The following is a 21,754-nucleotide window of genomic DNA, read 5'->3' on the forward strand; positions in this document are numbered from 1 at the left end:
GATTGATTTACTTTATAGTTTGAAATGTTTCCTTTTAAACTGGTGCTCAGTCCAGACTTCAAAGATTATAGCCAAGAATTTCATTAAATTTTCAAATTCCATTTCATACAAAAATACAAATGTTTCTAAAACATTTGTTCAACATTTACCTAATTTTGCATTCATTATCTTATTTAAAGTAAAAATTTAAGGATGCCAATTTCTATTTGGGTCCTTAGGGATGCTTTGAATTTGAAACATTTATACTTTTAATAGAACTCAGCATGAAAATTGTCATCTGCTTTAATCCACCAAATTTTCTATTAAAAAATTAAATGGTAAAAAACATTCCATTGGTATACATACACTTTTTATAGTACTTTTATATTAAGTGCTAAGTGACAGACAGTGACTTGAGCTTTATAGTAATTTTGTATTCCTTAGCACTACATATTTAGTATTATATTAGCTTCTCATATCCTGTAAATGTGAATTAGAGGACTTAGAATAAGAAAATCTTTCCACTGGTTATCATTTAAACACTGATCAAAAATAGAGACCATGCACTCACTACTTACTACAAAGATTGCAAATTCCTAGGAAAATGTATTTAAAAGTAATGTTATTCTTTCTAGATATCTGGATAACTAGAACCAAAATGTTGAAGAAAGCAATTGAAACATTCTGAATATAAACAAGCATGCATGTGTTATTTGTTAATAATAAAATGCAAACTTGAATGCTCCAGTTAATCTGTTGACTGAATAGATACCAGGGCCTGTTTACAGATGTTCTGATAAAGGAAATAGAGATTTAGCGTTTCATTGCCAGGGTCCTCTAAGAACTTGTTTGAAAGATGGAATCAAACATGGAAGAAAAATCACATTTTAAAACAGCCATTTTGTAAGAGCTGCCATTAGGTAAAAGTTACCAAAATTAACAGAAGAAAAGTAGTATGTTGTATGGGAGTTCAGTGGAAGAGAAGATTCTAGAGCAGCACCCGCTGACCAGTGAAAATGGAAATATTGTATAATTTTCATTGCCTGGCATGGTAGCTAATACATGCATGTGATTTGAGCATTAGAAATGTGGTTAGTGCAATTGAAGAAGTGAACTTCATAAGTTATTTTTCATTTAAATACCCATACATGGCTACTGGCTTCTTATTTCTTAAAGGTCTGACAGAATTTGAATGGGAAAGCAAGAAGGAATTCATCCAGTCTAGTTCACCACTATTACCATTTAATTGCTTATCAATAATAGAGTTCTAAAACACTACATGAATCTTAAAAATTTAAAAGACCTTACAGAGCATAATTGCATAATGTATCTGTTGTAACATTTGCTCTTTAATAGCATATGCCACATCATCACTGTAGTTCTTCATGTCTCATTAACAATCGTGCCATTAATTGTGATGGATATTTGATTCATAGTGTGGCCAATGGAAAACATGGCACAAGCTGTGGACTGTGGGTTAGGGAGAGAGTATTTGAGTTTTCATGTTTCTAAATAGAGTAAAAATAATTTTATATGAACTCTATATATTCCTTATATTCTGTAACTTGTTTTAGCTTTTTTCTGGTGTCATTTTTTTACTCCCCAAATGATTACCTTCACCCTTAAATTGTACAATGCTTGTGCTAAAAACTTGAAGCATCATTGCTATAGTAGTACATAGTGTTTTCAGCATTTTTTGCTTAGTTGTTACTGAATGATAAAGTTCAATGCTGAGGGAGTATGAGATAACCTTATATATCAGTGGTTCTCAACCTTCCTAATGCCGTGACCCTTTAATACAGTTCCTCATGTTGTATGTAGGCAGACCTGCCTGGTGACAGAGGAGCGATGTCTCAGTTCCTAAGACCATTTGGAAATACGTGTTTTCCGATAATCTTAGGTGACCCCTGTGAAAGGGTCGTTCAACCTCCAGGTTGAGAATCACTGTTAAATAGGAACAGGTCTGATCACAGGAGAAAAACCCTTAAAGGGACATTATGAATCAAGTGCCCAGCTACCTACCACCTATCTGGTATGGATGGCTATAATACTTTTGTTTCAAAAAAATTTATTAAAATTCTAGCCATTTGTGATCAGTGCCAAACAACTGTTTGTTGTCCAAAAAGTAATGATTGTAAAACGATGTGACTTATGTGGAATACAGGTTGTTAAAATCATTAAAAGTTTCTACATTTAAATCCTAAAGGAAGATGAAAACATTAGAGGAATTATCTGCCATAGTAACTAGTATGCACTCATATATATAAATATATAGCATAAAGTCAGGTTTATTTCCTGTATCATGTTTATTAATAAAAGCAAGACGTGCTAAAACTATTGGTAGGTAGAATTTTTTTCCAACTATAAACTAAGGTGGTTCAATTAAATGGGAGGAGGGGACAGAAGATAGAGCAGATAAGTAGAGTAGGTTTTTAATTTTACTTGGGCTTCAAGCTTTCCTTCAAGTGAAAAGTAACATTTGGGGAGGTGGTTAAAACACTAACATCTAAGATCATTCCTTTTTCAAATAAGATGAGGTGTGTTCCTGAAATAAGGATATATACCATAAAAATGCATTGTCAAATTTTATGTTAAAAGTCTTGCATACGAATCATTGTCAGTGTATTCGACGTCTTAGTCTGAGATTTCCAAAATTTCAGTCAAACTGAACAGCATGCTCGTTTTCTTCTGCAACTACCAAAACACAGTCATCATTATAAGGTGATTGGGGTGCAGTTGAAAAAACTGTGGTGAAACCAGAATGCAAATTTCTTTTGTACAGGAACCAAACAATTGCTCCCAAAACTGTCAAAATTACTGTGCTAGCAATCACCAAAGCTGATATTAAAATGTGGTTATCTGAAAAGGAAAAAACAAAAGAACATATGGGAAATCAGGGTAAAGAAATTGCTAGTATTGTATTTTGGACACTAATACAGTTTCATCATGTAAATATTTGCCTATTTTGAGAATTTCACACACTGATGAGAAAATTATACATTTATTACTCAAGATTTACAGGTATTAGCTTGAACAACTCCTTTATTTAAAATTTTCAAGTAAAATTGCAATTCACTGAGATCCAAAAAAAAATCTCCCTTTTTGTCTTTTGAATTTATTCAAATAACTATATATTTTTTGTATTCCTGAAGTAATTACTTGGAATCTTTCTGTAAGAATTTAAAAACTCAAGCAAAATTACTGTTTTTGAGTAAGAAGGAGGACAACGCTTTGAGGAAGGTATTTGTATTTAGTAGTAAAAGTATATGAAAAGAAATCCCAGAATTGTTTCTCTTTACAGATGTAATTTTGCATTGATGTTTGAATATTTTCATAGTGCTCCTTTCAGCTGGTGCTTGTGAAAATGAGACTTGGAAATGTAAAACTTATCAAGGAAAATCTGGCCAAAAGTTATCTGCTACGGTGAGGGAAAGCCACTGATATTTTAAAAATAATGACAGGCTTCTTTTAAAAATGTTGGGTGAACTGAGGAAATGGCCACAGTTGAATTCAATTCTTTTCAGTCTTAAAATAGATAAGTTTTTGTAGTGATCACAATTTCTTAAGGTGCGTGGGTTGGTTATTATTAGAGCCATTTAAGTGAAAATATTTTGCAAGAATTCTGTAAACTGCAAATGGGATTCTTTCATAGTTAATTGTTTTCTCTGAATTTAACACAGCCCATTTGTGGTATAGCACTCTGACTTTACCAGTGTGAACATACTGATTTTATTTCAGTATATTAATGAATCTACATTATATTCATAATCAGTACTATGTACTTTAAATGGTGATTACATGACAATAGCTCAAAGAAAAAACAGTAAATTTTAGTCTTTGTAATTGAGACAAGGGCATTACAGACAATCATACCTTAACTAGTAAATTAAAATACCTAGTATCCTGAGAATTGAGCGGCATCCCACATTGGTGGGGTATAGTCAGTATATATGCTCCTTGTGTTTGTATATTCTGCAAGTGACTTGTGGCCAAGCTGCCTCTTTGGTTGGCTGGCTACATACTACCAAGATGTGAAAGAATGCAACTAATGAGTGGTGTGTTAAAACGATAAAGTTTCCCTGGCTGGTTTAGCTCAATTGGTTAGAGCGTTGGCCCACAGACCAGAGAGTCCCGGGTTCAGTTCCCACTAAGGGCATGTACCTCGGTTGTGGTTTATTTTTATCCTCACCCGAGGACATTTTTGTTGTTGTTCAGATAGAGTGGGAGGGGGGGAGAGAGAGACATGAAAGGGACACATCGTGTGGCTGCCACCACCCAAGTGACCAGGGCCGAGGACAAACTGCAACCGAGGTACGTGCCTGTAGCAGGAACCAAACCCAGGTCTCTGGACTGCAGGCCGATGCTTTAACCGCTGAGCCAAACTGGCCAGGGCTCGGTTGTGGTCTTGTGGGTGGCAGCCAGTCAATGTGTCTCTATCACATCAATGTTTCTCTCTCTTTCCCCCTTTTTCCCTCCCACTCTATTTGAAGATAAATGCAAAAAATGTCCTCTGGTGAAGATAAAAAAAATGAAACAACTGCAAAAGGTTTTCTGCCCAGCTGGTGTGGCTCAGTGGTTGAGCGTCGGTCCGTGCACCAAGAGGTCACTGGTTTGATTCCCAGTCAGGGCACATGCCCAGGTTGTGGACCAAATCCCCAGTGGGGGACATGTAGGAGGTGGCCAATTGATGTTCTCTCTCATTGATGTTTCTATCTCTAACCTTCCTTTCTCTCTAAAATCAATAAAGAAGAAAAAAACCAAACTATGTAAGGTTTTCCATCTGGAGTTAAAGATAGTTCTACATTAGAAATAACTATAAACAGCTTTTGGCTAGGAAGGTAAGTCTTGCGTAGCCTAATTAAAGGAAGTTTAGAAAGGCTCTAACAAACACTTATATTTAAACAAGCTATCACTCCACTCACATTTCTCAAACCCAAACAATCTGGCTTCTCAACCAAAGGTCACTAATGATCTCTTACTAAATGCAGAAACATGTATACTTTGTTCTTGTGTCTACTGCAACTGGACTGCTAGCCACTTAGACTTGACATACTCTCATTTGGCTTCCCTGACAAGTCCTCCATTTTTCAAACTGTTCCTATATAATCATCTTTGTGGACTCAAAATTCTGCTTAGTTGATCTGTCACTTGAGTCTTGTGTATATATTTATAGGTGAGTGTGTGTGTAGCAGATGCTTCTCCCCACTTTACTCCCAAATCCATACTAATAGAATTTTCTTTAATGATGACACCAGTACCACTGTTTAAACATCCAGTACAGGAATTACCCTCGACTTTACATTTACTAATTGGGTCCTTTTTCCAGTCTGACCATTCTTCTTCCTGTCACCATCGTACCCTAATTCTAACACTGATTGAGACCCAAACTACATAATCCACCTTTAAGAAATACATAATTATTGGACTTTATGATCATTACAGTGCTTGCTGTATACATACAATCCCCACATTTTTAACTCCTTTTTATACATGAAGAAACAGGCAAAGAAAGGGTTTAAATGACTTGCCTAAGCCCTTGTAAGTGGTAGAACAAAAATCAAACCATTCACCTTGGTTTATGCTGATCCATCTTGGATAACCTTTCCTCTCTTGCCTCATATTAAAATCTACATGTCCAAGATTTAACTCATGCATCATCTCCACTAAGTCATTGCTGAATCCAGCTTGAGCTAACTTCCCTTTTCCTGTGCGGCCACTTTCTCTTGGCAGCATTCCTCCCAAGAGGGTCTTGTTACCTACACCTGGTATGAAAGGCCACTCCACTTAACTGCCCAGCTTGTTTTAACTGGGTGGTACTATAATTACTCTGTAAAGTCACAGACTAAACAATCCCTTTATGATAGGCTTTCAAACATCCTTTCGTTTCCTTTAGGTATTCTGCACAAATAAGGCCTTCCTTGGCAGCCCTATTTTTAAAAAAACCTCCGTTTCTCTCTACTTTTCTATAGTATATGTCACCATATAATATGCCATATATTTGAATATATTTAACCTTTCCACTAAGATACAAGCTTGAGAGCAGAGGCTGTTTATGATCACTGCTCTGTCTTCAATGTCTGATTGAAGAAAGCCTCGTACATAGTGGTTACACATTTATGGGATGTATTTATAATGCATTCAAAGATTTTACTAACTACTAAAGACCAAATGTTGCCAGATCTTTGATCTATTCTGGAAACAGTTTTAAGACCCATCATAGACCTACCTGATATTTCTAATGTTTCAATTTGCATATCTTTCTTTCCCTAAGCATACATGTACCTAGCTTAAAAGTTCATGGTTCTGCAAGGTGTGCAATGAGAAATACTCTTGCCCCACTACTCCTCACCCCTAATTTCTGTTCCTCAAAGGTAACCACTCCTGTTAAACTGTTGTTACTTGCTTCTGTGCTTCTAAGTAACATGCTTACACTGCTTTTCTTCATTTAATTTTTAAATCATGGTAAAAGAGACAAAATGTACTATCTTAACCCAATTTTAAGTACAATTCAGTAGCATTAACTACATTCACATTGTAGTATTTTACTGCCATTCATCCATAGAACTCTTGTAAACCTGAAAGTGTACATATTAAACAATAACTCTCCATTAGCCCCTATCCCATGGCCCTAGCAACTACTATTCTTACCTTCTATCTCTGAGGTGTACTACTTCAGGTACCTCACATAATTGGAATCCTACAGTATTTATCCTTTTATGACTGGCTTATTTCACTTAGCTTAATGTCTTCCTGGTTCGTGCATGTTTATTTGGCATGTGCCAGAATTGCTTTTTTAAGGCTAAATCATGTTCCATAGTAGTGATATACACCATTTTGCATATCCATTCATCTGTCAATGGACACCTGGATTGGTTCCACCTTTTGGCTATTGTAAATGATGCTGCTATAAGCATGGGTGTACAAATATCTCTAATCCCTCACTTCTTTTGGTATATGCTCAGAATTACTGGATCATATGGTAATTTTTAATTTTTTGAGGAGCTACCGTATTGTTTTCCACAATGGTTGCACCATTTTACATTCCCACTAATAGTGCACAAGATTTTTGTTTTCTTCGCATCCTTGTCAAAACTTGTTCTTTTAAGATAGCGAACCTAATGGGTGTGAGGTATGCTCTGCTTGTTTTAGATGTTATATGTTGCTCCTATAGAAAAGAAATGCATACAAACTTAAACACTCCTCTTTCACCATAGTTACATTATCGTATGCCCCAAACAGAGAAGATATTCATGATACACATACCTGATAAAGCACCTTTATCCAGAATTTATATGAACAAACTACCAATCAGTAAGAAAGTGAATCCAACAAAATCGGGCAAAAGACTTGAACAGGCATTTCACAAAAGAGAGCCAAATGGCTGATAAACATGTAAAGGTGCTCAACATCATTATTCATCAGGGCTATGAAAATTTTACAATAATTACCCATCTGAATGGCAGAAATTAAACATTGACAAGACCATCTTGGGATGGATGAGCAAATGGAACTTGCATACACTGGCAGTAGGAATGTAATGTGGTTCAACCACTTCGAAAAATTACTCAGTGGTTTCTAATAAAGCTAAACATGTTAGCTAGCCTATGACCCTGAAATTCCACACTGGAATTTTTCTAAAACAGCAATTGGTATTTTGTGGGAAATTACTGCAATCCTTTGTTTAAAGAAATTGCACCTCAGTTACAACTCATGAAGCATCTGTCTTAAGGGTTTACTAAATGTATTTTTTAAAAGCTACAGATAATATATTTACATGGTCCACAAGCAAAACTATACAAGGCAAACACTGAAAAGTCTGTCTCGCATTTTGTTTTTATTCTACTCAATTCCACTCAAGGAAAATGAGAATATAGATCCAAGAAAACAGGAGAAACTTTATATCTTTCTCATATTAGTGCTAAACTAGAAATGATCCCCAAATACCCATAAAAAATAGAATAAAAAAACTGGTATATTTAGAAATACTATTCAATAACAGAAAAAGTACAATATATATGTACAACATGGATGAATAAAAATTCCTGAGTGAAAGAGACCACTGGAGTTACATTCAACTGTAATATGTGGTGAGAGAAAGCATAATGGTTACCTGTGCAGTGGATGCAGGCAGGGTAAACATTCATGAGAAGGGGCATGAGGGAACGTTTTGTGTGATTGAAAATGTTCTATATCTTCATTTGAGTGGTTTCACAAGTGTATATATAAGCAACCATCAAGCTGTACATTTAAGATTTGTGCTTTTTACCCTGTTTTTTATACCTCAAAATACAGAGATTAAAAGCAACTATCCAATTGGCAAAAATCTAAAAGTTTCATAACAGGCACTCATACATTGCTTCTGGAAAAGCAAAATGGTAAAATATCAATATCAATAGAAGTTATATGTTGACTTTCAGTTTAGGAATTACATTTCAGGTAAATCAGATCAACACATTTGTACATTTGTATTCATTGTTTATAATAGAATGTATGGAAATAACCCAGTAGTCTGGAGCTGGTTAAATATGTGTATCGATACAATGGAAGTGTATAGTTGTAAAAGAGAAGGCAGGCCCTGGCCAGTGTCGCTTAGTGGCTAGAGCCCTGGCCCAAGCACTGAGCGGTGGAGGTTTTGATTCTCAGTCAGGGCCCATACCTGGGTTGCAGGTTTGATCCCCAACCCCAGCTGGGGCATGTGCATGAGGCTACCCATTGATGTGTCTCTCACATTGATGGTTTTCTCCCCATCCCCTTTCCTCCCTACTCTCTAAAATATCAATGGAAAAAAATGTCCTTGGGTGAAGATTAACAAAAAAGATCAATCTATAGGTAATGATATGGAGAGCTCTGTAAAATATATTAGTGAATAAAGGGAAAAGTAAGTCAAATATCTCAATTTGCTTACTGGCAAAAGAAACACTAGGTGGTAGAAGAAACGGTGCCCAGTAAAGATAAATGTAGAATGGGGAAAAGATGGGAGGCACATTTTTCAGGGTTTGCCTTGTATAGTTTTGCTTTTGAACCATGTAAATATATTATCTGTAGCTTTAAAAAAAGCATTTAGTAAGCCCTTAAGACAGATGCTCTATGAATTGTAATTATAGCTGAGGTGAAATTTTTTGAACAAAAGATTGAGAGTGATTTCCCACAAAAACAGATACAGGAATTAAATTAGAAAATACAATTTGGTATTTTTAAAAATGCTCACTTAAGTCTGGCCGGTGTGGTTCAGTGGCTGAGCATCGACCCATGCACCAAGAGGTCGCGGGTTCGATTCCCGGTCAGGACACATGCCCAGGTTGTGGGCCCGATCCCCAGTGGAGGGCAGGCAGGAGGCTGCCAATCGATGTTCTCTCTCATCGATGTTTCTATTTCTCTCCCTCTCTCTCTAAAATCAATAAAGGAAAAAAAAATTTTTTTAAATGCTCAATACGCAACTTGCAGTTAATCATATTTAAAATGTCAAGTCTTATTACTAAGCTAAGAGACCTTTCAACATTCATATAAAAGTTGTTCTACTTTACATTATGTTAAATAATTTTTTAGAGGGGGTGGTCTTTAGTAGTATTTTAATATGCTGGAATCTGTAGGAAATTTTACAAAAGACCATTACTTACCTGATAAGTATTTCTTTTCATATGAGACTAAAACACAAAAGAAAAAGAAAAATTAAAATTTAAGTATGCTTTATACTAATATTGCCTTTAAATACTTCCAAAGCAGTTAAAGATGAACACTTTAATAGCTTAATAGTATCCATATGTCTATTGCTTGGTATTGCCTGAGTTATTTGTTTTGAACCTGTTTTTTTTTAAAAAAAGATGTAGAGATCTAACACAAATGCATTATTTTGGTTGGTGGAAAAAGAATAGGGGAAACTCAAGAAAAAGACAATAAGGAAGTGAGGGAAATAAAAGGATTTTGGTTGGACAGTCTGTAGAAAACAAACAGTAAAATTAAATACACAATTGTGACCTTACCATATTAGTATGGATTTACTCACAGTATCTGAAGTTTCAAAGTTATAGTTAAATTAAAAATTTGGTTTATATAATGTTTCCCTGCGGCACAGTAAATGAACCAGTTTTTTAAAAATCCAATAAATAATGGAAGTTGAATGCTACTAGCATAAAACTATGACAAGTTTTATATAATCACTATAAAACTGTAGTGAAGAACTCTGCTGAAGCAAGTAAAAAAAAATCTAATTTCAGATATAAAGAAAGAAAATAATCAGAGGCAGGTGTATACTTTTGGTTTACAGTTCAAGTAGAAGGGTCAATGCTAAAGATGCATAGTGAGGAAATGCTGTGTTAAACACTCCAAAATTGTATTTTGAAATTTTAAGTGTCTTTAATGAGAAAACAATTCTTTCTTTTTTTTTTTTTTTTAATCCTCACCCAAGGACATTTTTTCCATTTTTTTGTTCAGATAGAGTGGGAGGGAGAGAGAGGAAGGGAGAGAGAGAGAGAAACATCGACGTGAAGGGACACATCGAGTGGCTGCCACCCGCATGACCAACCAGGGCTGGGGACAAAATGCAACCGAAGTACGTGCCCTTAGTGGGAACCGAACCCCGGTCTCTCTGGACCGCAGGCCGACACTCTAACCGCTGAGCCAAACTGGCCAGGGCGAAAACAATTCTTTCTAAAACTTAGAACAAACTTAAGTAATGTTTAATAATATCAAAATGGCCCTGGCCAGTTTGGCTCAGCGGTTAGAGCCTTGGCCCATGGACCAGAGAGTCCCAGGTTCGGTTCCCACTAAGGGGGCATGTACCTCGGCTGAGCCCAGGTGGGTGGCAGCCACTGGATGTGCCTCTCTCACATTGATGTTTCTCCCCTCCCCTCTCCCTCCCACTCTATCTGAAGATAAATACAAAAAATGTCCTCAGGTGAGGATTTAAAAAATAATAATAAAAAGTTGTTTTTAAAAATTATTTTAAAAAATAATATCAAAATGTGGGTCAGGCCCTAGTCGGTGTGACTCCATTGGTTGAAGCTTTGTCCCCTGCATCAAAGGGTCACGGGTTCAATTCCCAGTCAGGGCACATACCCAGGTTGCGGTTCCATCCCCAATTGGGGTGTGTGCAGAAGGCAGCTGATCTATGTTTCTCTCTCATATTGATGTTTCTCTCCCTCTTCTTTCCTCTCTCAAACCAATAAAAAACATATCCTTGGGTAAGGATTAATAAAAATTTTTTAAATATTGTGTGTCAGGATAATTTTGTTCACTATAAAGTATTCTGATGAAAAGTCAGAAGAAAACTTTTAATCTAGAATAAATTATAAACTGCAAAACAATTTTTCTTTGCTGAAAGAAAAGACACTAGTTCTTTACAGAATCAAATTCTTTGTAAACTAACATTAAAATCCTGGAATCATTAGAATTCTGGACTCAGACATGATTCTTCACCACTTCCACTGTTCAATCAAGTCACATGCAAAGGGGCTATGATAATTCCTCTGTACAACAGAAGAAATTTTGACCTCTTGCAAACACTGAGAATAAGCAGACAGCATAAAGTATGTGTGGTACACCTGATCTGGCCCTAACTCTGAAATGTTGGAGAATAAATATTTGAAGTCCAAGAGGCTTGAGAACAACAAACCGTCCTAATATATTCTGAAGTCTCAATCCCCCTCTTGAGGCATACTTATCTCAAAGAAAATTATTTCAAAACCAGCCCTACTTTCCCACTGCTCTTAGATTGGAAAAATGTCTTCAATTATACTTACTTGCTGCTTTACAAAGGGTTCCTTGCACAGAAGAAACTTCACAATTTCCTTTTTTCCATTCACCGGTCATAGTGTGCAAAAAGGCACAGGTGTCAACTAGATCCTCCTCCTCATCTTGCTCTGTCCACTTATGAAATGTCATATTTGACTTATCAAACCACTTGAATCTCTGATCTGTCAGTTAAGAATATTTTCAACATTATCAGTGTATAAGCCAAAGGGTCTAGGATTAAAGGTGGGATGTTACTAAGGTATGTCTAGTCTAAACATTTGGTTGTAGAATTTAAATTAGAAGAGGCATATGTCCTTTGTACAGGTAAATCAAAGGTATTGGTTCCAGAAGGTTCTGAATATCTCATATTTATAAAGAAAATATATAACATTTTAATGGGAAATAGCCAAGAAAATAGTTAAATTATTAATAGTAACCTTAGTAATTTCATTTTGAAAAGAATTATATATGTATTTTTTATTTTCTACAGTCACAATAAATATTTACATGACATAACCTTGATAGCTGTCCATCTTTATCCTATTAATCACTAACACTAATACTGATTTTTATAACTCTACCAAAATTACAAAATTACCGAACCTAGAACCACATTTTAATCCAGACAGAACCTTGACTCTCACATGTGAAACACACTGAGCTGCTCAGGAAAAACCTGTGGTACAGTCATGGGTGCACACTGAAACTGCCGTGCCTGGACACCGGAGGGAATGTCAACTGGAACGAGAGAGCTGAGGACTCTAAAAGAAAGCAATCAGTTTTACTAATGTTAAGGAAAAAAAAAACCAGATAAATATCACTTACCATCTGTGTCAAAAAACATGCCTAGTAGGATATCATCTGGGCCTTTCCATTGTTTTTTCAAAGTATCCAGTATGAAAGAATTTTCTTCTTCATTGTGTATGCTTATCATGTCTGCTCCTTAAATTATTTTAGGAAGAAAAAAATCAGCATCATCCCAGAACCAGAATCGCATGGAGTATATAAAATTAATATATTATTAAAATCCATATATATTTTTACTTTTTTAAATTTAGCCTTAAAATCTGCACACCTGAAGAGGAAAGGAAAATAATGTGATATAAATTGAGCAGAATCATTTTATACTCTATTTCATTCACCTGGAGTTTGTAATCTCATGAATAGAAAAATAAACATCATGGGGAGGCATGAGCAGTAAAACACTATGCATCTCTCACCTTTTTCCCACTATCCACTTTCTCTAGCAGTCATGGGCCCTCCTGCCCTCATCTCACAAGTGGAGAGAGGAGTCGCTCTGACCACACTCAGGAGAGCTGCAAAGTAAGAGGGCAACTTGCCCGAACAGTCCCAAGACCAAGTCAAGTTCAAGTAACATGTAGTGTCTCTGACCTACCTCATTTAATTGGCCTCTATGCTCCTGCTGCCCAAAGCCTAGCCTGTTCCTTCCCATATTTCCCTCTGGTCATCTGTAGAACTAAGTCCTGGTTAATGACAAAAGAGGTCCTCATTCTCCCTGGGTAGTTAACTGATTTTTCCTGGGACTCCCATCTGGTTCAAGAATAAGGTGCAGCAACCACATACATATAATTTTGTTCCACATACATTAACTTTTTTATCCTTACAATCTGTAAGCTACATAGCACCCTATAAATATTAGCAGTAACTTCACTTTTCCAAGATACTTAACCTTGTTTCCTAACCCAAACTTTTCTTGCAAATGAAAAAATAATGCCACTGTCTAATACATATGAGAAAACACTAGTGGAATTAATTTCTCTTGTGATTGCATGTTTTTGCAAGATGAAATGGTGAATGATGACATCAAAGCCTGTAGCAATCAGAAATCTGGTGGGGAGAGTACATGAACCCCTCCCTGGTAAAGACAGAACTAACAAGTAACATCATTTCAGCTGTACTCGGCTAAATGAGAAATACAACAGAATGTTCCTAAGAAAAATGACTTAGGAAATTCTCACAACTGTCCTATTTTCCAAGGAGAAGTGGATCCTACACTTTTAAAAATTACCTTGGAGGCTTTGTGTACTACAACGAATTCAAGTACGTAAAGAGATGGGGAAGAAGTCTTTCCTACTATTGAGTTACATTCTTCAAAAATCATCCTGACAACAAAGGCTCCTGAAAACCTTAAAATACAGGCATACCATGGATATATTTTGTGTTAGGTTCCAGATCACCACAATAACGTGAGTATTGCAATATAGTGAGCCATGGAAGGTTTGCCTTCAATTTGTTAAAAACGTAACATCTGTGAAGTGCAGTGGAATGAGGTAAGCCGGCACTGTCTTAGATCAGTGGTTCTCCAACTTCAGTGTGCATCGTAATCACCTGGACACCTTGTTAAAACAGAGTGCTGGGCCCTACACCCAGAGTTTCTGATTCCGTGGGAGTCAGATAGGGCCTGAGAATTTACATTCCTAACAAGTTCCCAGGTGATGCTGCTGCTGCTACTGATACAAGAGGCCACACAGAGAATTATAGACTTAAATGATAGTTACTGTACTTTAAGACATCATTCTAAAATCAATGAAGAGTTCCTATTATGTCCTGAAATGGTAAGAAAACTCCATATTATGTTATTACTTCCACATCTGTTAACATAGGCTTAACCAAGAAATGTAACTACATGGGAAATAAAACTATAGGGCCAAAAATCCGCCCCAACGCATGCATCTATTAAAAAAGAAACAAACTGAGCAGATGAAAGCTCTATTATAAATCTAAAAAATCAAACACCTTAATAAAAGAAAAAGTTGATCTCAAACTGAAAAAGGCAATTCACCCTCACAAAAGGAAATATAACAAGAAATATGTGGAAAATGCAATCTTACTGGTGAAATAAAAATTAAAGTACGCAGACTTTCAGAATAAACAGTGTTGGCCTTCGGTGCAGAAAAATAGGAATTCCTAAGTGGTTGGAGTAAAAATTAGTACAACCTTTTTGGAGACAATTTGGCAAGATGTATGAAAAGCCCTTTAAAAAGTACACATTTTCCCTTTTAGGTATAGATATGTAGCTATTTAAGCAAACACTTATTAAAATATATTTCCTTAGGGGTGGGAGTCTAGAACGATCCCATTTCCTGAGGGTGGTGCGATTTAGGATGATTTTGTTCTATTTTTAAAATATTTGCATATGTGTTTCTCTAAGTTTTCTACAGTGACTGTGCATTAGTTGTGTAATTAAGAAAGAACTTTGAAGAGAAAAGACTGAACATTAAAATACTTAATAATATTTTAATTAATCCAAAGTCAAGATTCAGCAAGATTATCTCTCTGAGTCATATCTCCATTTCTAAAAACTCTATGATGGTTTTCTTATCAGTTCCAGCTGCTGTCACCTTCTGAATGTTAAATGTCATATAGATTTTTAATCTGTTTTACCCTAGTACTTACCTGTACTTTGAAATGTGACCAAAATGCCACACTAGAGAAATCCTCAAGGGAAATATTTACTACATTATACTTGAGGTTTAAGTGTTCGGAGATGAGTTTTTCATCCTTTTCTCTGACCTTGTAGCAACCATTGGAACTTTGATGATCTTTAACATTGTAATCTAATTAAACACTCTATACACTAACATTACTGTGTCAGGCAAATAAGATACACTTCCATTTTCTTTAACAAATGACAGCATAAGACCCTGAAGAATATATATGCACAAGCAATTTTTTTTCCCCACAATGTATTACCAGTGACACTACCTGCTGAGATGTGATTTGGGTCTTCAGTTCTTTTTATGGCTAGTGACATAGCTCATAGATCACAAAAAAGGAGAGATTGAAAATATTTATTTTTTTGCCTGGCTGGTGTGGCTCAGTGGTTGAGCATTGACCCATGTACCAAGAGGTCACTGGTATGACTCCTGCTCAGGGCACATGCCCAGGTTGTGCGCCCAATCACCAGTGAGGGGCATGCAGGAGATGGCCAATCGATATTCTCTCTTATCGATGTTTTTCTCTCTCTCTTTCTAAAAATCAATAAAGAAATTTTTTAAAGAAAATATTCATTTTTTTCTATTATAATAATATATAAATTTAGGGTAAATGTTGCAAAATAAGAAAAAATTTAGCTTCTCACAATTATTTTCCTAAATGAATAATAGTATCAAGAATAAGGAGAGGTAACATCAAGTAAATTAGAACAAAGCACAGGGAATATCTCTAAATATAGCTCTCTGCAGCCCAGAAGGTAACAAGTCCATTATTTTGTATACATACCCATAATGATAGCTTTAAGATATGATTTTGTATAGCTGTGAAGATTTAATAAATCCAAATGTAAATATTCTAGTATTCCTTGTGCTTTTCTTCTGCATACATAGCAAACACTGAATTAATGTCCCGCCTGTTCTAAACCAAAACACTATACTACCCAAAATTAAGCAACAGCATTATGAACTCATTTTTGTTAATTTCCTGACTCATTAATAAAATGGGTATTCCCAAAGTGGAAGCAAGTGAAAAGGATTATCAAATAAATGGTTATCAGAACTGTATGAGGAATTTTTAAAAATCAGTTAGACAAGCTTAATTTACACATTTTAACAGGGTGGGAAAAAAACTATTTTTCTTTTGACATTGGACAAACTGTACAAGCTAATTTACATACAAAAACTTAACATTCCTAAATGGTTACCCTGCTTGAACAAGTAAAGTTAATGGACTTTGAAACAAGCAATAAAAAATCAGGCCGCAAAGTTGCTGGGTATTGTCAATTTTGTTTTGCTTTGCTAAAGAAAATAGCAAATACAGCTGACTACAGTTGAGTCGTAGAGGAAGTCAGTCACAAGTATTAATTATGCCTCTGTATAGTAAGTAGTTGCTTAACTGCATAAGATAAGTATTAAAGCTGGACAATGAACTTCCACCTTGTGGTTCATACAAGCTAATAAGAGTGTACAAAGATGTCCTTTCTTGGATCTCAGCCTCCAATATAATTAATGCAATTGAAATCTGTGTTTATGTCTAAGTATACTAAATATAAATGGTTTTCTTAAAAAAAGATAGAAAATAGCCCTGGCCGGTTTGGCTCAGCAGCTGGAGCCTCAGCCTGCGGACCAGAGAGTCCCGGGTTCAGTTCCCACTAAGCCCTAGCGACTAGGGGCACATACCGCCTCCTCCCCCCCAAAAAAGATAGAAAATAGTTGAAGGGGAAATCCCATTTTTAAAGTCTTACAACTTTTTTAAGAAGATGGCGCCGAAGGCGAAGAAAGAAGCCCCTGCCCCTCCTAAAGCCAAAGCCAAAGCAAAGGCTTTGAAGGCAAAGAAAGCAGAGTTGAAAGGCGTCCAGAGCCACAAAAATAGAAGACCCACACGTCACCCACCTTCCGTTGGCCTAAGACACTGAGACTCCGAAGGCAGCCTAAATATCCCTGGAGGAGCACACCCAGGAGAAACAAGCTTGACCACTATGCCATCATCAAATTCTCCCTGACTACCGAGTCAGCTATGAAGAATATAGAAGACAATACACTTGTGTTCATTGTGGATGTCAAGGCCAACAAACACCAGATCAAACAGGCTGTGAAGAAACTCTATGACATTGATGTGGCCAAGGTCAACACCCTGATCAGGCCTGATGGCGAGAAGAAAGCATATGTTTGACTGGCTCCTGACTATGATGCTTTGGATGCTGCCAACAAAATTGGGATCATCTAAACTGAGTCCAGCTGGCTAATTCTAAATATAAAAATTTTACACTGAAAAAAAATAATAATCTTATAAGACCAGCAAAATTGCTATTATTCAATTTCCTTGAAATGAAACCAAATTGACATGTTGGACATTTTGTCTTATTTTCAAAAACACCATTTAGTAAGTCAGAGTTATTAAAAAAGAAACAAAAATTATGTTTTGAGTACTATGTGGCACTTACTGGAATTAAAAACTTCTAGGCTTACATTCTTTCTATGATAAATGAATATGATTTTAATTAAAGTATCCCTAATGCAATTTGATAGTCTTCTGAAACGTTATACTGGTTGGTTGTCAGAAATTGTTTTTTTTTTTTCAGTAAAGGGCATTTCTAAATGCTGGAGTGATGAACATACCAAAGTCAAAATGTAATGAAATTATCAACAGATCTTTAGATCTCAAACAATAAAAAGCACCTTTAAAAAATCGGTGACTCTCATCTCACCATCATAGATTTACCATTTGAAATAGATGCTAATTCACAACATTGTCGCTTTTTTAAATCATTTTTTTTTATTTTTCAATTACAATTGACATATAATATTATATTAGTTTCATGTGTATACCCTAGTGATTAGACATTTATGTAACTTACTAAGTGATTATCCCAATAAATCCTATACCCATTTGACACTATAATTATTAGAATATTATCAACTACATTTCTTATACTGTACTTTACATTCCTATGACTGCCTGTAACTATCAATTTGTACTTATTAATCCCTTCACCTTTTTCACCCATCCCTCCAACACTCCCTCCCATCTGGCAACTGTCAAAATGTTCTCTATATCTCCCTGGCTGGTTTGGTTCAGCGGTTAGAGCATTGGCCCTCAGACCAGAGAGTCCCAGGTTCGGTTTCCGCAAAGGGCACATACCTTGGTTGCAGTTTGTCCCTAGCCTCAGTTGGGGTCGTGTGGATGGCAGCCAGTCAATGTGCCTCACATCAATTTCTCTCTCTCTCTCTCTTTTCCCCCCTCTCTCCCTCCTGCTCTATCTGAAGATAAATGCAAAAAAATGTCCTCGGGTGAGGATAAAAAAAAGTGTTCTCTGTATCTATGACTTGTTTCTGTTCTGCTTGTTTGTTTTTTAGATTCAGCTGCTGATAGATATGTATTTATTTATTGCCATTTTGATCTTCTTAAAAAAGGCCCTTTAACATCTCATGTAATACTAGTTTGGTGGTGGTGAACTCCTTTAGCTTTTTCTTGTCTGGGAAGCTCTTTATATGTCCTTCGATTCTAAATGATAGCTTTGCTGGGTAAAATAATCTTAGTTGTAGGTCCTTGCTTTTCATTACTTTGACTATTTTGTGCCAGTCCCTTTTGGCCTGCAAAGTTTCTGTTGCAAAATCAGTTGACAGTCTTGTGGGAGCTTCCTTGTAGGTAAATAACTGCTTTTCTCTTGTTGCTTTTTAAGATTCTCTCTTTGTCTTTAACTTTTTGCATTTTAATTATGATGTGTCTTGGTGTGAGCCTCTTTGGGTCCATCTTGTTTGGGACTCTTTGCACTTCTTGGACTTGTATGTTTATTTCCTTCACCGGGTTAGGGAAGTTTTCTGACATTATTTTTTCAAATAGGGTTTTAATTTCTTGCTTTCTCTCTTCTCCTTCTGGCATTCCCATGGTGCAGGTGTTGGTAAGTTTGAAGTTGTCCCAGGGGCTCCTTACAGCATCTTATTTTTAGGTGGGGCAGGGTAGGGGGAAGGGAGGGATTCATTTTTCTCTTTGATGTTCTAATTGGGTGTTTTTGCTTCCTTATATTCCAAATTGCTGATCTGATTCTCAGCTTCACCTACTCTACTATTGATTCCCTGTAAATTAGTCTTCATTTCAGTTAGTGTATCCTTCATTTCTGACTGGTTATTTTTTTATGGTTTCCATGTGCTTTTTAATGCTGTTGATGTTCTCGCTAAGTTCATTGAGCATCCTCATAACGAGTGTTTTAAACTCTGCATCTGGTAGATTGCTTGTCTCCATTTCGTTTAGTTCTTTATCTGGAGTTTTGTTCATCTGGGACATGTTTCTTTGTATCCTCATTTTGGCAGTTTCCCTGTGTTTGTTTCTATGTTTTAGGTAGAGCTGTTAAGTCTCTCAGGCTAGGTATAATGACCTTATGTAGATGTTCTGCAGAGTCCAGTGGCACAGCCTCCCCAATCACTCAAGCTGGACACTCCAGGTGAGCCCCCCAGTGTGTGCTATGTACACCCTCCTGTTGTAGTTGAGCCTTGATTTCTGTTGACATGTCAGTGGGAGGGATTTGCCACCCAGGCTGATCATCTGGAAGGATTAACTGCAACAACTGACCACCAACCACCAAGGAGGATCAGCTCTGCGGAGCCCACCCCATGGAGCAGGACCCACTTTAGTGGGGCTCTAATGCCCATTGAGTCTGTCCCTTGAGTATGTCCATTGTGGAGGTGGCTGGGCGGTGCTTCAACATGGTCTAAAGCTGTCTACTGGGTGCACTGACTCTGGGGCCTCCTAGAAGATTCAGGCCAACATCAGCAACTGCCTGTGTTCTGCTCTCCGGTGCCTTTCAAGCTGCTACCCCAGCACTAAAGCTCAGAAGGAGTGAGTCTGAGTAAGTTCAAGCATGGGCCCTTTAAGAGGAACTGCCTGGGACTCTAGAAGCTCTCCATCTCACTCAGCCACAATCGCCACTGGTTTTTATAGGCAGAAGTTATGGGGACTTCTCTTCCTGGCAATAGAACCCTGGGCTTGGGGGCCTGGTTAGGGCTGGGACCCCTCACTTTTCAGGGGGGACCAGGGCAGTTAAGATATCCCTCCTAATTTTTAGCCACTACACGTGGGTGTGCAACCAGCCCCATTCTGCATCTCTGCCCCTTCCACCAGTCTGGATGTGGCCGGTTCTTTAATTCCCTAGTTGTAGAACTTCTGTTCAGCTAGATTTCAGGTAGTTCTGAATGATGGCTGTTTTGCAGCTTAGTTGTAATTTTGATGTGGTTGTGGGAGGATTCTAGTACTGCATTTACCTACCCTGCCATCTTGACCAGAAGCTCATATCATAGTTTAATTGTGAGCTGATGATGATCACAAGAACAGGCTAACAGCAAGATGCACTTTGGGTTGAACAGTCAAATATATAAAGAGCACCCAAGCACACATTTTTAAAATAACTTTTAAACTATTTCACAGTGTGAAGTTGGAAATGTATTTCCCAGAAATCATTGAGCATATCCTCTAGCAAATAGCCTTTTTCTCATTTTTTCTTTAATGTACACTTCTTTACCACAATCTTACTCCATGGTTCCATGTCACCTGACTTGTGCCCACACACGTGCCTGAAATAGCACTTTCAGGGCAGAATACAGGGGGATTAAGAATTTGGGTCCTCAAGTCAGACAGACCTCTGTGGTTTGAATCCTGGCTCTGCCAGTTAGGACCTGTGTGACCTTGACCGAATAACTGAACTAAATTTATTCTATCAAAAAGGAGGCTTGTTATAATCATTTAGGCCGACTAAAGTGTATGATGCGCTTCAGCACTGTGCCCGGCACAAAGCAGCACCTTAAAGAGACAGTGCTGTCTACCAACTACCTTCCACCCAATTCCTCTGCCTGTGGCTTGTGGACTGCAGAATAAAATTATTGTAAGGCCCCAGGTCAAAGTGACATACAACAAAACCATTGTTTTTAAAGAAATTTGTGGTGAACACTATTTTCTGATTTTAGAAAGAAAAAAAGAAAGAGAGAGAGGGAGAGAGAGGAAGGAAGGAAGGAAAGAAGGAAGGAAAGGAGGGAGGGAGGAAGTAAGGAAAAAGTAAAGGAAAAGAATAAACTCCTTACCATGGCCAGTACACTGATTTCTGACGTCCTCTATGCTTTCTACTTTGATGGTTTCTTGAAGAAAAATATAACAACTGTCTTGGAACTGAACCCAGGTGGATGAAGGACAGTCTATGTGGAAAAAGAGAAACACTATTAAATAACATGAAAATAAGAATTTCAAGAATTCCTAAAGATAAAGATATTAGATTTTCACGAAAAGAAAGAAAGAAAGAAAGAAAGAAAGAAAGAAAGGCAATTGCCCTTGTTAATTTAGCAACAAAACTTTCAATTTTGTTAAAATAAGAAATTGATGAGTGTGATAGTAATTTATTTTTCTCCACTGCATATGTGGGAAGAGAGCTGAGCAAATGATTATCCTCTGATTTTACAGAGCAAAGTTCCACGTCTTTGGGTTGCTTAGGAACTCAGATGTAAATTATAGCATTATTGCCAAGGCAACAAACTATCAAGGAAGACAATCAGAATTGCAAGCTCTTTATAAGGTTATCTTTGTGACGTGCAGTAACAATTCCAGA

General features: G+C 36.8%; 1 protein-coding gene and 1 pseudogene across 2 annotated transcripts in view; one reads left to right on the plus strand and one right to left on the minus strand.

The window, feature by feature from the left end:
• Positions 1-2,429: 2,429 nt before the first annotated feature.
• Positions 2,430-21,754, minus strand: part of LOC118625191 (CD302 antigen) — a 146,539-nt gene continuing 127,214 nt past the window's right edge. For both annotated transcript variants that reach the window (XM_036253768.1, XM_036253767.1), the window contains 5 exons: positions 21,237-21,347; positions 12,535-12,651; positions 11,718-11,891; positions 9,597-9,623; positions 2,430-2,838 (listed from right to left, as the gene is read on the minus strand). In XM_036253768.1, the coding sequence (XP_036109661.1) occupies positions 2,636-2,838; positions 9,597-9,623; positions 11,718-11,891; positions 12,535-12,651; positions 21,237-21,347 (632 nt within the window). In that variant the 3' untranslated portion in view covers positions 2,430-2,635. The remainder of the gene's footprint in view (positions 2,839-9,596; positions 9,624-11,717; positions 11,892-12,534; positions 12,652-21,236; positions 21,348-21,754) is intronic.
• On the plus strand, positions 16,925-17,417 carry LOC118625193 (annotated as a pseudogene).

The sequence above is a fragment of the Molossus molossus genome, unplaced genomic scaffold (genome assembly GCF_014108415.1).
Source record: "Molossus molossus isolate mMolMol1 unplaced genomic scaffold, mMolMol1.p scaffold_m16_p_11, whole genome shotgun sequence".
NCBI classification, from domain to species: domain Eukaryota; kingdom Metazoa; phylum Chordata; class Mammalia; order Chiroptera; family Molossidae; genus Molossus; species Molossus molossus.